This window comes from Ixodes scapularis, unplaced genomic scaffold, assembly GCF_016920785.2.
Source record: "Ixodes scapularis isolate PalLabHiFi unplaced genomic scaffold, ASM1692078v2 ptg001185l_1__unscaffolded, whole genome shotgun sequence".
Lineage (NCBI taxonomy): Eukaryota > Metazoa > Arthropoda > Arachnida > Ixodida > Ixodidae > Ixodes > Ixodes scapularis.
In genome coordinates, this window is record NW_024610114.1 from 53,048 (window position 1) to 66,771 (window position 13,724).

A 13,724-nucleotide genomic window follows, 5' to 3' on the forward strand; every position below is an offset into this window, starting at 1 on the left:
ATTAAAGTGTGTTTGATAAAATAATATGTTTTGCTGAAAAACCATTTTATTTTTAGAAACACACTTTAAAGCCAAATATTTAAACAAGCTATTGTTATATTCTTGTATATAAGACTAAGTATGCTGTGTAAAATTTTCACCTTCCTAACGTTATTAGACGAGGAAAACATGGACTCAACGTGAATTCTTCAATGTTAATGGTTAAATTCGTTATTCTAGCTATGGCTATTATTTTTATCCATAATGGCTAACGATAATAATGGCTAACGATAAAAGAAACATCATCGCCAAGTCAGTTTGGACAATTTCCTTTGATACTTTCGTTGACAAATATTAAAACACATTTTGAACCAGCAGCAGACGACTGCGGGACCGAAGACTTAAGGCTCGTTGCCGATATGGCAGAACCGGACCAGAAACATAGGGCGAAAAACTTCAGGTCGATAGGAATCATGGGATTCATTAAAGACAACGCAGCCAAATAAGGTCTGCATTATGAAGAATTGTTGAGCCGAAAGCGCGAGTGCAGGCGAGCTGGTTTAGTACTGACGTGGTACCAAGGAGCGGGGTTATTATATGTCAGTGTGTGTTAAACCATGCACCTCGTCAGCACCCTCGCTTATACACTGACGTCACATCAGCGGCCTTGCCACTGAGCGCGTATCTGTATATTATTTCGTACCACCAAATATGTTGTCATATGCAAGAACAAGTAGACAGGACCTCCAGTGTGACGCGAGGACGTCACGTGCAAACCGCCTATACTAAATATCACACTTATTGGGCAGGAGATCGCGCTGTAGGGGGCGATTTATCATCCTTGTTGTCCCCACAGCTCGGTGTTTACTAATGGGTAATTCCACTGGTTGACATGGAGCGATCCGAGAGCGCTCCTTGCTCGCGCACCAAGAACAAGCTAGCTCGCGCTTGAATGCGCACAAAGATATCAACAAAAAAGCGCTCCCAAACGGATCCAAATCAACCAGTCAAGTTCCCCATAACACGGCATAATAAAGAAATTGAACCTCGCTTACCGCTCATTCACACTGGAAGCGGATCCGCCTTCGCGAAGCGGTTGCGAACGCGGTTGTATAAAGATCCACTACAATTGCACGCGCGCTTGATGTCATCGAGTGCGCGTGCAATTGCACTGGATCTTTATACAACCGCGTTCGCAACCGCTTTGCGAACGCGGATCCGCTTCCAGTGTGAATGAGCGGTTAGCACGGTTTGGGCACGAGCGCTCTCTGACCAGTGCTTTGGTCGCACGAGGAGCGGCTTTCGAATCGCCGTGTTCGATTTCTCTAATCAAAAACAGCCAATAAAATGCATCTTGTTGTCCCCACAGCGGAAGCGTACAGCTAGAGGTGCGACAGTTCGATCTCCTGTCCAATTGCGTAAAACACTTCAAAGCTAATGGCGCGTGCATGTGGCTTTATCTAGAGTCTCATTTGCACGAGAGTGCGTAAAATACAAACTCTAAATGGAAGCACTCGCTCGCGCAAGCAGCGTTGTCATGGTTGTATACTAAAGCCCGGTGCACACATCTGCGTTCCGAGCGACAGAAACGACACGAACGACATGACACCGGGACAATTGTGTTCGCATTACTGAGCGGGACAGATAATGCAAGGAAGAGCTTTGTAAAGCAATTATGTGTCACGGTTGTGACGGTGAATGTTGTTCGTGTCGTTTCGGTCGTTCCTATCGCTCGGAACCTGTGGCCATAGCTGTGTGTTTTAGGGTTAAGCGCGTGCTGACAGCGAGTGTTCGCCAGATTTTCTTCGTACTGTCAAAACTGTTGCCTACGGCAAACGGTAACTAGCTTTCTCCATAGCTCAACCTTATGATGACATATGAATATCTCCTGTACAAACGTTGTGAAAGGGTCCTAGGCTGGGAATTGCGGGCCTTATGGGCCCTGCAGGGAGGTGCTCAGGCGGCACGAAATCCCACAAGCAACTCACAGCTGTTGCGTACGAATTGCACTGCTTGATGTCGTAAAACGTTTATCACACGAATGGTAAGAAATGTTACCGTCACTGCACGATATTTCGTGCCCACGAAATAGTCCCGCAACTCACACTCCGCAAACCCTGCAAAACTGTGGGCTCGCGGAAATAAACGTAGCTAGATTTTAGATAATTAATGACCAAATATTAAGAAGGGCTTTTATATTTTTCTCCTCTAGAAATATTTTTACGTGCAGATACAATTTAAGAACATGCCAGAAGCTCCGCCTCAGTCGCGATCTTTTTATCATCGGTACCACTTTGGGCTGTCGTGAGCACCCCCAGACAAAGCGCGACGGAACGCATTAGTGTGGACTAGAGACAGACATTTTGCGGCATCCTTTGCTTGCTGCTGCATCTACATGGCTGATAATTCTCAGAGATGTAGAAAACCAGAATATTTTTTTCTCCAAACTCTCTTTCAAAAAATTCTCAAATGCAATATCATTGTTAAAAATTCTGCGTACAGGGTCCATTTCGTCCTTCTAGAAAAATACAAGGCGCAATAAACTGTGTAATGTGAACACTGCAATCTTATCATTAAACTGTCACTTCAAAAGGGCAAGTACAAAATATTTAAATATATAAAACTGACTTACCGTCTCCGCGATGATCCTGTCCACTGGATAGAACGACATTCGATGAGGCTGTCGGGTGGCGGGACCAGAAAGTGGTGACAAGAAGATGGCGTGAAGGGGACGTGAAGGCGAAACCAGAGTGGTGACAGCAAGATAGCAATGACATGAAGGGGGTTCGTCTTATATACCGCTACCTGGGCACTCTTACCGAGCACTCACCCAACTACTACACTTTGTCCACTTGTAAAAAAAAAAAAAAAAAAATCTGCCGAGGGAAGGTCTAGAGTTTCGAAGATGCTCTGTAAGCATCAAACAGGACGCAGGTTGAAAGAGAACGTATGTTAGGCACTCACATAGCCAAACAAAGTTTCTCTGCAGGTGTGCTCACAAAACCTCAAGAAGACAATCAAAATAAAAAAAACGTGCCTCTCCACTGTACGAAATAACGTCGGCTTAAAGCTAAAAAAAAAAGTGAAACACCTCCTTGGACCGACCATGGAATATCAGGTGCTAATCAGCTTTCCTAGCGATCGCATAATGCACAAGCTACACAACCACGTTTAAATGCTTTCGTAAAAAACAAAAATTGTTGAACGTTATTATTCGCGGGTACCAAGCAGGAAACAGGAATTACCAATCCTGCCTTGCTTTTCTAGGAAGGTCACAGGCGTGGCTTTCTTGTCGTCATTACGGTTAACATACACAAAAAAAAACGGATAACTCCAATTCCTTTTAAACCGTGACGTTAAATATATACTCTTCCCATCGTCCTTTAAGAAACGTATAGGGATGCCCAGGAAGGCTTGCTCAGAACGAGCTGAGAGGTAATCTTTCGTTCGAAACAACATACACAAAAAAAAAAAAAAAATGCTGCGCCTAAGGCTGTTTTAAGGTCATGAGGATGGACAACACGGACTCTCAGCTGAAGGGCGTTGTAGCCGTTCGCCATGCTACAATACACTGAGTTCAGTTTTAAGGGTTTGTAACAGGAGGATTAGTCTCCCCGAGCTTTTCGCTTGAAGGAGAGTGGGCACGGAAGAAGGTAGTTTAGCGACCTCGTTGGCATATATCCCGAGTTTTGTTCGTTTCCCTTCAACAAGGATCATCCCTTCATTCCTCCGGTCTCTACTCTGAAAGCGTCTAAAACGTTTGTGTATGTCTTCGGGGAAGCACCCAGAAGATGACGCGGAATGGTGCCTTCACAGGTCACACGACTATTTTTTCTCCGCAGCGTGGAAAAAAAAAACGGCATCGTCTTTTGGTGTCAGGTGAGCCGCGTCACGGATACATCATAATCCCTCTACTAGTGGACAGCTGGAGAAAATCTGTTCCCGTTCAAAAAAAAAAAAAAAAAATAGAAAATACAACAACAACAAGACATCTACAAGCTCCTGCGCGAAACTTGCGACGAACGGAACTTCGCGAACCCCTCTTGGATGAAGAGTGGTTTCAGCTGTATGACAATGAATACGGAACGATTGCGCAAAAATTTTTACGATAAACATTTGATTTTTTTATACAGTACACCAGTGGTTCTTAAATGGGAGTCCGCGGACCCTTTGGGGTCCGCGAAGCCTTGCCTCATCAGTCAAGCGCGGCAATAAAAGTTTCCTTTTCTTCAGGTCGAAAATAAATGTTTCAGTTTTTGGACAAGTTTTCTGATGTGAACGTCAATAAGATAGGTCTACTTCACACTACCCCTTAGTTATACCCATTTATTAAATCATTATTTTATTTAACCTATAAATCTCCTCTCCTCTCACCACGAACGGGGTCCTCCGCCATATCCGCCGATCCACAAGGGGTCCCCGTGACATCGATGGTTGAGAACCCACTGCAGTACACTATGTAATAACGCGTCGAGTACAAAATTATATGGGTATATCTAATAAATATTTGAAAGCGCCTAGAAGACAGGGACGGACAAGAGCAGACGCAACACGCATTCGCGCTTTCGGCGCTTTGAACCAACTAGCCCAAGCAACCAGTTTACCTCAGTTCTAACAAACTGAAATATCGTATAATGGCAATGCTATCGGGCTTCTACACTGCAGCAAGTAGGTTTTCAAACGCGCGTCCGATAATGTATCAAAAATCCGAAAATATTTAAAATAATATGCCTTATATTGCCGTGAGTGTTCACAGAGGAACACAAACATCTCGCGTTATGGAACCTCTGACATGAATTCTGCAGAAATCGATGGACTTGTTCCCTCCACGCTTGTCGTTCTTTCTGAGATGAGCTTTCCTAGTTCATTCAATACAACCGTTGTCAAGTCGCCTAACAGCTGCTAAAACGGCACGAATTCGGTCGCCCACGCAGCTCCAAGAAAAAGAAACACAGTGTCAAACCACCCAGTCCTCGAGCACTTTTAAAATATACGTATGATATGGGCGATGCGGCAGTGCTCGTGCGCTTTTAAAAATCATGTATCGTACCACATGCACAGAACAATTGCATAAAGGAGGTTTCACGCGTCCCGGGGCCCTAGCTTGTAGGTCGGACGAAAACGCTCTTCACACAAAAATAGAAATCAATCCCGATTTTCGGCTGACCGGCATCTATTTAATAACCTATACCCACATGTATTTAAGCCGAAACCGTTTTCGCACACGGCTGCATGGTATTCTACATACATGAAACTCTCGTATAACCCAGGGTTTACACAAAACACGGGGCCCTAGCCTTTGGGCAGGACGATTGCGCGCTTGCCGAAAACGTGTGCGTTTTGAAATATTTCCCGCGCTTCATAGCTGTTTGACCTCTTTTTAATAACACGATTCTAATCTATTTCCTCAAAAATATCGTTTTGCACTCGGCGTGGCGCTATTTTACAAAAATTAAACTATCGTAAAACCAAGGTTTCACTTGGCTCGCGGTTCTAGCCTTTGGGCAGGGCGATTGCGCGTATGTCGAAAAGGTGGTATTTTCGATCTATTTCGCGCCTTTTCTTGGCAGAGTAACCTTTCATAAATGACCAGATTCTAATTTATTTATGCCGAAATCGCGTTTGCACTCGGCGGGACGCCATTTTACACACATGAAACTATCCTAAAACCGAGGTTTGACTCGGCTCGGGGTTCTAGTCTTTGGGCAGGACGATTGCGCGTATGTCGAAAAAGTGGTCTTTCTGATATAATTTGCGCCTTTTCTTGGCAGAGTAACCTTTATTAAATGACCAGATTCTAATTTATTTATGCCGAAATCGCGTTTGCACTCGGCGGGACGCTATTTTACACACATGAAACTATCCTAAAACCAAGGTTTGACTCGGCTCGGGGTTCTAGTCTTTGGGCAGGACGATTGCGCGTATGTCGAAAAAGTGGTCTTTCTGATATAATTCGCGCCTTTTCTTGGCAGAGTAACCTTTCTTAAATGACCAGATTCTAATTTATTTATGCCGAAATCACGTTTGCACTCGGCGGGACGCCATTTTACACACATGAAACTATCCTAAAACCGAGGTTTGACTCGGCTCGGGGTTCTAGTCTTTGGGCAGGACGATTGCGCGTATGTCGAAAAAGTGGTCTTTCTGATATAATTTGCGCCTTTTCTTGGCAGAGTAACCTTTATTAAATGACCAGATTCTAATTTATTTATGCCGAAATCGCGTTTGCACTCGGCGGGACGCTATTTTACACACATGAAACTATCCTAAAACCAAGGTTTGACTCGGCTCGGGGTTCTAGTCTTTGGGCAGGACGATTGCGCGTATGTCGAAAAAGTGGTCTTTCTGATATAATTCGCGCCTTTTCTTGGCAGAGTAACCTTTCTTAAATGACCAGATTCTAATTTATTTATGCCGAAATCGCGTTTGCACTCGGCGGGACGCCATTTTACACACATGAAACTATCCTAAAACCAAGGTTTGACTCGGCTCGGGGTTCTAGCCTTTGGGCAGGACGATTGCGCGTATGTCGAAAAAGTGGTCTTTCCGATCTATTTCGCGCCTTTTCTTGGCAGAGTAACCTTTCATAAATGACCAGATTCTAATTTATTTATGCCGAAATCGCGTTTGCACTCGGCGGGACGCCATTTTACACACATGAAACTATCCTAAAACCAAGGTTTGACTCGGCTCGGGGTTCTAGTCTTTGGGCAGGACGATTGCGCGTATGTCGAAAAAGTGGTATTTTCGAACTATTTCGCGCCTTTTCTTGGCAGAGTAACCTTTCTTAAATGACCAGATTCTAATTTATTTATGCCGAAATCGCGTTTGCACTCGGCGGGACGCCATTTTACACACATGAAACTATCCTAAAACCAAGGTTTGACTCGGCTCGGGGTTCTAGTCTTTGGGCAGGACGATTGCGCGTATGTCGAAAAAGTGGTCTTTCTGATATAATTTGCGCCTTTTCTTGGCAGAGTAACCTTTATTAAATGACCAGATTCTAATTTATTTATGCCGAAATCGCGTTTGCACTCGGCGGGACGCTATTTTACACACATGAAACTATCCTAAAACCAAGGTTTGACTCGGCTCGGGGTTCTAGTCTTTGGGCAGGACGATTGCGCGTATGTCGAAAAAGTGGTCTTTCTGATATAATTTGCGCCTTTTCTTGGCAGAGTAACCTTTATTAAATGACCAGATTCTAATTTATTTATGCCGAAATCGCGTTTGCACTCGGCGGGACGCTATTTTACACACATGAAACTATCCTAAAACCAAGGTTTGACTCGGCTCGGGGTTCTAGTCTTTGGGCAGGACGATTGCGCGTATGTCGAAAAAGTGGTCTTTCTGATATAATTTGCGCCTTTTCTTGGCAGAGTAACCTTTATTAAATGACCAGATTCTAATTTATTTATGCCGAAATCGCGTTTGCACTCGGCGGGACGCCATTTTACACACATGAAACTATCCTAAAACCAAGGTTTGACTCGGCTCGGGGTTCTAGTCTTTGGGCAGGACGATTGCGCGTATGTCGAAAAAGTGGTCTTTCTGATATAATTCGCGCCTTTTCTTGGCAGAGTAACCTTTCTTAAATGACCAGATTCTAATTTATTTATGCCGAAATCACGTTTGCACTCGGCGGGACGCCATTTTACACACATGAAACTATCCTAAAACCGAGGTTTGACTCGGCTCGGGGTTCTAGTCTTTGGGCAGGACGATTGCGCGTATGTCGAAAAAGTGGTCTTTCTGATATAATTTGCGCCTTTTCTTGGCAGAGCAGTGTTGTATGCGTTACCGAAAAAAAGTAACTAAATACGTTACTCGTTACTTGCAAATAAAAGTAACGCGTTACCGACCTACGTTACCTCAAAATAAAAGGAACGCGTTACCGTTACCGTTACTGATAAAAAGTAACGCACGTTACTGTTGCGTTACTTTTTATTCACGAACTAAAACATTTGCTGTTTCGACGTTTGATATGTGCGTAAGCGCCATAGCTAAAATATGTCCATGCGGAAACTTAATTACGCTCTCTTTTTTAGGGTTTCACCCGAATAGTTAAAAGAAAAACGCGGAAGTATATATGAAGCTGATTTATGACATGTTGGCACGGAACTTAACAGAAGAACCGACCTCCCTCATTAGCAAAGAAATTAAGACCAGCCGAGATTGAAACGTTGAATGTATTTTATTCACAACATGTCGAAGTACCGGTAGTTGCTGTGAACAAGTTCCTCCGTTACCCGAAGCACACTCCGCTGTTGTACTTCAGCAACAGCTGAATTTCGAAGTTGGCATCAGACATTCTACCTCGCTTCTTGGTAAACACGTCCGCGCCTACGCTAAATAGGCGTTCAACGGATGCGCTCGATGGTACAGCCGTGTTCACTTTGAGAAACAGCTTGTGCATCAGAGGGAAGCTGTTTTTTAGCTCCGTCAGTGCAAAGTTGTGTGGTACCAGAAAGTACCGTGAAAGCTCATCATCCCCGGACACGGAGGTGCATGCATTTCCAAACGGGTTTCCAAAGAAATCCTCTTCTGCTGCGTTCGCTTTTAGTGGGGAAGCCGGGCTCTCGACAAGCCGCGAAGAGACTGTCAGCTCGCTCTTGACGGCCGCGAGGGCCGCATTTCGCTTGGCTTCATCCGAAATCCACGACAGCTTGAATCTCGGGAGCAGTGTAGCGGCAACCAGCAGGTCCTTCTGACTCATCACATTGTCGAACCTGCAGCAGCGAAATGTATATTGCATTAGCGAAATAACTGTTGTACTTCATCCAAAGGAGCGAAGTTCGTAGGCGCGCGGGACTCCCCGCTTCCAAGCGGAGCGTGGCGAAAGAAGACAAGCCTCATATCGGATGGGTTCTTTGCGTGCAGTGGTAATAAACACCACTGAGTAAAGAAAACGAGTCGTCTGAGCGATCACCTACGGCGGAATTCGCAGGCCACAAGTTTCAAAACGTACTCTCTACGCGAGAAACATTGATCATAAAACCGTTCAACCGACGGTTTTACCCTTTTGGCTCTCCCGATCGACATCACATTTCATAGTTCTCTCAAGCAATTCATGCAATTTACGCGTGTCACAACTTACCTTTTGTGAATTCCGGCCAACAGAGAAACAGCTAGAGGTCCGCAGTAGCGCAATCCAGCCATCTTCTCATACTCGATCTTCTTGATGAGGACGTCCAGCGTCGGAAGCAGATAGCCACTGTGAATGTGGTTGTCACCTTGCAGGACATTCAGGGCGCAGCAGACAGGTTTCATGACCTGTAATTAAACGACAAATATTTTAGCAAGAAAGTCACGAAAACTACCTAAATTTAATGTACCCTGCAATACTCCTTGATGAAGTTGGGCTCGTGAGGTGGCAGCAGCCTCGGAATTCCTAGCTTGCAGAAGAGGACGTCTAGGTCTGTTCCCCTTTCTAGAAACGTGTTGATAGCCTCCATGGCCTTGAAGGTAGAGTTCCACCTTGTAACATTTGGCCGAGGCACGTAGATTCCGCAGTGGGATTTGATCAGATCAGCTGCTTGCGCGGACTGTCCCTGCTTATTCCAGAGCTTTTGGCACTTGGAGAACACACTTTGCTTAATCGTGGAATATTTTTGATCAACAGTCTCTGCACGAGCCGCGTCAACGGTAGCGATGAGGTTCAAAGTGTGTGCTGAGCACCGGTGGTGGGGTGGCAGGCGGTGCCTTCCTTCTTCGGCGCTCTCGATCAGCGAACATAAATGCACTGGCTGACAATTTTCTTCGTCTTCATCGTTGGCTTCCTCCTCACCGTAGATCCTGCACAAGCGCAACAATATATAGACGCGTGTACCAAGGAATAACATTTTTAACAATGTAACAGAGACTCACCGAAAAGCTTTCACGAAATTCGACCCGCTGTCCGTGATGACTTTCGTAATCTTGCCCAGAAGGTCGAACTCGTTGAATATCTCCTCTAGAGTGGTGGCAAGCCGCTCAAAAGTTACGCTCCCGTGCATACGGCGGCAAGCCAAGGCAGCGACCTTTCTTTCTAAAGTTGTCGGGTCCAGCCAAAGGACCGTGACACCAAGGTAACACCTGGAAAGTTATTGGCAAGCGAACTATAAAATATGATAATGATCAAGGTTAGCCACATTAGAAATGATACCCGTATTTCTTTATAATGAAGTGCTTGCGCTAGGGAAATCGATATTAAGAAAAATATGGCTTCGTAGATTATGGCAAAGCAAATTTCACGTGAATTTAGATATTTGAAAAACACCATAAACAGACAAAAAGGTAAAAAAAAAACATCAAAACTCTGGGAAGCAAACGTAGTAGCTATCAACAGACTCATATGTCTTTGAGTAAAATGGTAGAAGTGCCGATAGGTCAACCGTCAATCGTATGGTTGTAAATAAATGTCAATTGAGCTAAGAACAGTACCTGTGAAAGCGAGTCCAGCAGTCCGCGGTGACTGCCACAAACTGGAGCTTCTGAAACGTTGAGCGCAAACTGTCCTTCAGGGCATCGAAGCGCGCCTTAAGGCGTGTCATGAGCATCGGACGCGTGAGCACGTTCCTCTCTCGGGCTGTTGCTTTTAGTAACTTCACAAATGAAGGCTCCTCCACCACCGAGAAAGGCTGCGTGGCATTAATAACAAAATCTTCAACCAGTCTGTCAAGCTGCACCTGAGGCACGGACTGATGGCGGACTAAGTCGTCGATCTTGGCTTGCTTTGTTGGCTGTGTGGAATTCGCTCCAGGGCTCTCGTACGCTTGAATGATTCCCCTCTTTTTTGTTGAAAGGGCCTCGAACGCAGCCAAGCTTTGTTTGTGTAGTTTCTGCGCAAAACAAAGAAGCAGATTGCTGATTAAAAATATGGCGATATGCTTTCTGACATGAAATAACACAACACTCCGCCAAAGCTGTATTGATAACATCTGAGGGCCCACTCAATGCAAAATCGGAATTAAATTACAAATATAAAGAGCAAGAAACAAAAATTTTTGCTTACCTTTACATGCTTCTTCAGGTTGGAGCTTGAGGACTTGGCACAACTTAAGAGCTTCAGCTGTGGCTGACACAGAAGGCACTTAAAGATTAAATTGTCATCTTTGGCTTCTGTCAGTTCGAAGTATTTATTGAGTCCTGGCCAAGGCGATGAAGCTGCACTTGCCGTAGCCATCCTACAGGTGACGACAACTGCTTGCGAATGGCTTTCGTGAGGGGTTTTATCGTCTTCAGCTCTGACAACTGGTGCGCGACCTTGAAGATCCGCGTCCAGCACGGTTCAGAAGAAATTGTTGGGAAGCGTCTCTCTGGCGCAGTAGGATTGCGGGTTCACTCTCGCAAAAAGAATAGCCACTGGGGTTCCACGAAAGGGTTAGATTAGGATAGTAGAAAAAACTGAACCCTCTCTCCTCGGAGGATTAGGAGTTGACCTCGGAGGACTTCTATCATTGTGCCTGCCACTGCCCGTGACAGCGTTCGTCGAAGTAGGTCAATGGGCGTGGTGTTGGGGTTTCCGTAAAGCAGGAATGTTTGCATGTCCAAACAGGACACTACAAGAATCGCCAGGCGACACGACTTCGACGAATCGTTCGGCGCTCTGCTTCCGGCCGTATTGTTTGTTGTTGTTGTTGTTGTTGTTGTTTGTTTGTTTGTTTTTTTGCCGGGGGAAAGTTATTTTTGTCAAATCTCGCCCGTGCCCTCCACGGTGGCCTTGCTCTGCTCATCACGTGAGTCCGGAGAGCCACACAGCTGTCGGTCAATCGCTCAAGGCCGCCTCCGTTTTTCAAGTCCCGAAAACGGGAAAAAGAATGACACGAAGGTGTCATTCCCTTTCCCAGGGGGAGGCGAAACGCAGGCTTCGACGCAGGAATCTCCCATATCCACCCGAAGCCGGACCTCTTTGGCCTTCCAGCCGAGGCGACGGCGGTAGCGAGGTCAACGAGCCGCGGGAGAAAACGAGTGGCAGGTGGCGTGTCACGTCAAATCTGACGAGCACCGACGTCAAAGAAAAGTCGAGGACAGCGGCATTTTCGGACTAAGGAATTTATGACTGGGAACTTAAAAACACACAAAAAAGAATTTAAATTAAATTTTTTTAAGTTTTAGGAAGTAAAGTAACGTAACGCAATATCGTTACACGTTACTCAAAATAAGTAACGTAAGTACGTTACCCGTTACTTCTTTGGAAAAGTAACGAGTACGTTACGACGTTACCAAAAAAAGTAACGCGTTACCGGTAACGCGTTACCGCCAACACTGTGGCAGAGTAACCTTTATTAAATGACCAGATTCTAATTTATTTATGCCGAAATCGCGTTTGCACTCGGCGGGACGCTATTTTACACACATGAAACTATCCTAAAACCAAGGTTTGACTCGGCTCGGGGTTCTAGTCTTTGGGCAGGACGATTGCGCGTATGTCGAAAAAGTGGTCTTTCTGATATAATTCGCGCCTTTTCTTGGCAGAGTAACCTTTCTTAAATGACCAGATTCTAATTTATTTATGCCGAAATCGCGTTTGCACTCGGCGGGACGCCATTTTACACACATGAAACTATCCTAAAACCAAGGTTTGACTCGGCTCGGGGTTCTAGCCTTTGGGCAGGACGATTGCGCGTATGTCGAAAAAGTGGTCTTTCCGATCTATTTCGCGCCTTTTCTTGGCAGAGTAACCTTTCATAAATGACCAGATTCTAATTTATTTATGCCGAAATCGCGTTTGCACTCGGCGGGACGCCATTTTACACACATGAAACTATCCTAAAACCAAGGTTTGACTCGGCTCGGGGTTCTAGTCTTTGGGCAGGACGATTGCGCGTATGTCGAAAAAGTGGTATTTTCGAACTATTTCGCGCCTTTTCTTGGCAGAGTAACCTTTCTTAAATGACCAGATTCTAATTTATTTATGCCGAAATCGCGTTTGCACTCGGCGGGACGCCATTTTACACACATGAAACTATCCTAAAACCAAGGTTTGACTCGGCTCGGGGTTCTAGTCTTTGGGCAGGACGATTGCGCGTATGTCGAAAAAGTGGTCTTTCTGATATAATTCGCGCCTTTTCTTGGCAGAGTAACCTTTCTTAAATGACCAGATTCTAATTTATTTATGCCGAAATCGCGTTTGCACTCGGCGGGACGCTATTTTACACACATGAAACTATCCTAAAACCAAGGTTTGACTCGGCTCGGGGTTCTAGTCTTTGGGCAGGACGATTGCGCGTATGTCGAAAAAGTGGTCTTTCTGATATAATTCGCGCCTTTTCTTGGCAGAGTAACCTTTCTTAAATGACCAGATTCTAATTTATTTATGCCGAAATCGCGTTTGCACTCGGCGGGACGCCATTTTACACACATGAAACTATCCTAAAACCAAGGTTTGACTCGGCTCGGGGTTCTAGCCTTTGGGCAGGACGATTGCGCGTATGTCGAAAAAGTGGTCTTTCCGATCTATTTCGCGCCTTTTCTTGGCAGAGTAACCTTTCATAAATGACCAGATTCTAATTTATTTATGCCGAAATCGCGTTTGCACTCGGCGGGACGCCATTTTACACACATGAAACTATCCTAAAACCAAGGTTTGACTCGGCTCGGGGTTCTAGTCTTTGGGCAGGACGATTGCGCGTATGTCGAAAAAGTGGTATTTTCGAACTATTTCGCGCCTTTTCTTGGCAGAGTAACCTTTCTTAAATGACCAGATTCTAATTTATTTATGCCGAAATCGCGTTTGCACTCGGCGGGACGCCATTTTACACACA

General features: G+C 45.1%; 2 protein-coding genes across 2 annotated transcripts; both read right to left on the reverse strand.

The window, feature by feature from the left end:
• Positions 1–8,154: 8,154 nt before the first annotated feature.
• LOC115329324 lies at positions 8,155–10,206 on the reverse strand. The gene is made up of 4 exons (XM_040223742.3): positions 9,847–10,206; positions 9,315–9,774; positions 9,077–9,252; positions 8,155–8,708 (listed from the first exon to the last, which is right to left on the reverse strand). The coding sequence occupies exons 1-4, from the start codon at positions 9,972–9,974 to the stop codon at positions 8,225–8,227; spliced, it is 1,248 nt and encodes a 415-aa protein (XP_040079676.2). The 5' UTR covers positions 9,975–10,206; the 3' UTR covers positions 8,155–8,224.
• Positions 10,207–10,388: 182 nt separating this feature from the next.
• LOC121045751 lies at positions 10,389–11,878 on the reverse strand. Its single transcript, XM_040498934.2, has 2 exons — positions 10,973–11,878; positions 10,389–10,799 (listed from the first exon to the last, which is right to left on the reverse strand). Exons 1-2 carry the CDS (start codon positions 11,141–11,143, stop codon positions 10,389–10,391), a joined length of 582 nt encoding a protein of 193 aa, XP_040354868.1. The 5' UTR covers positions 11,144–11,878.
• Positions 11,879–13,724: the final 1,846 nt, after the last annotated feature.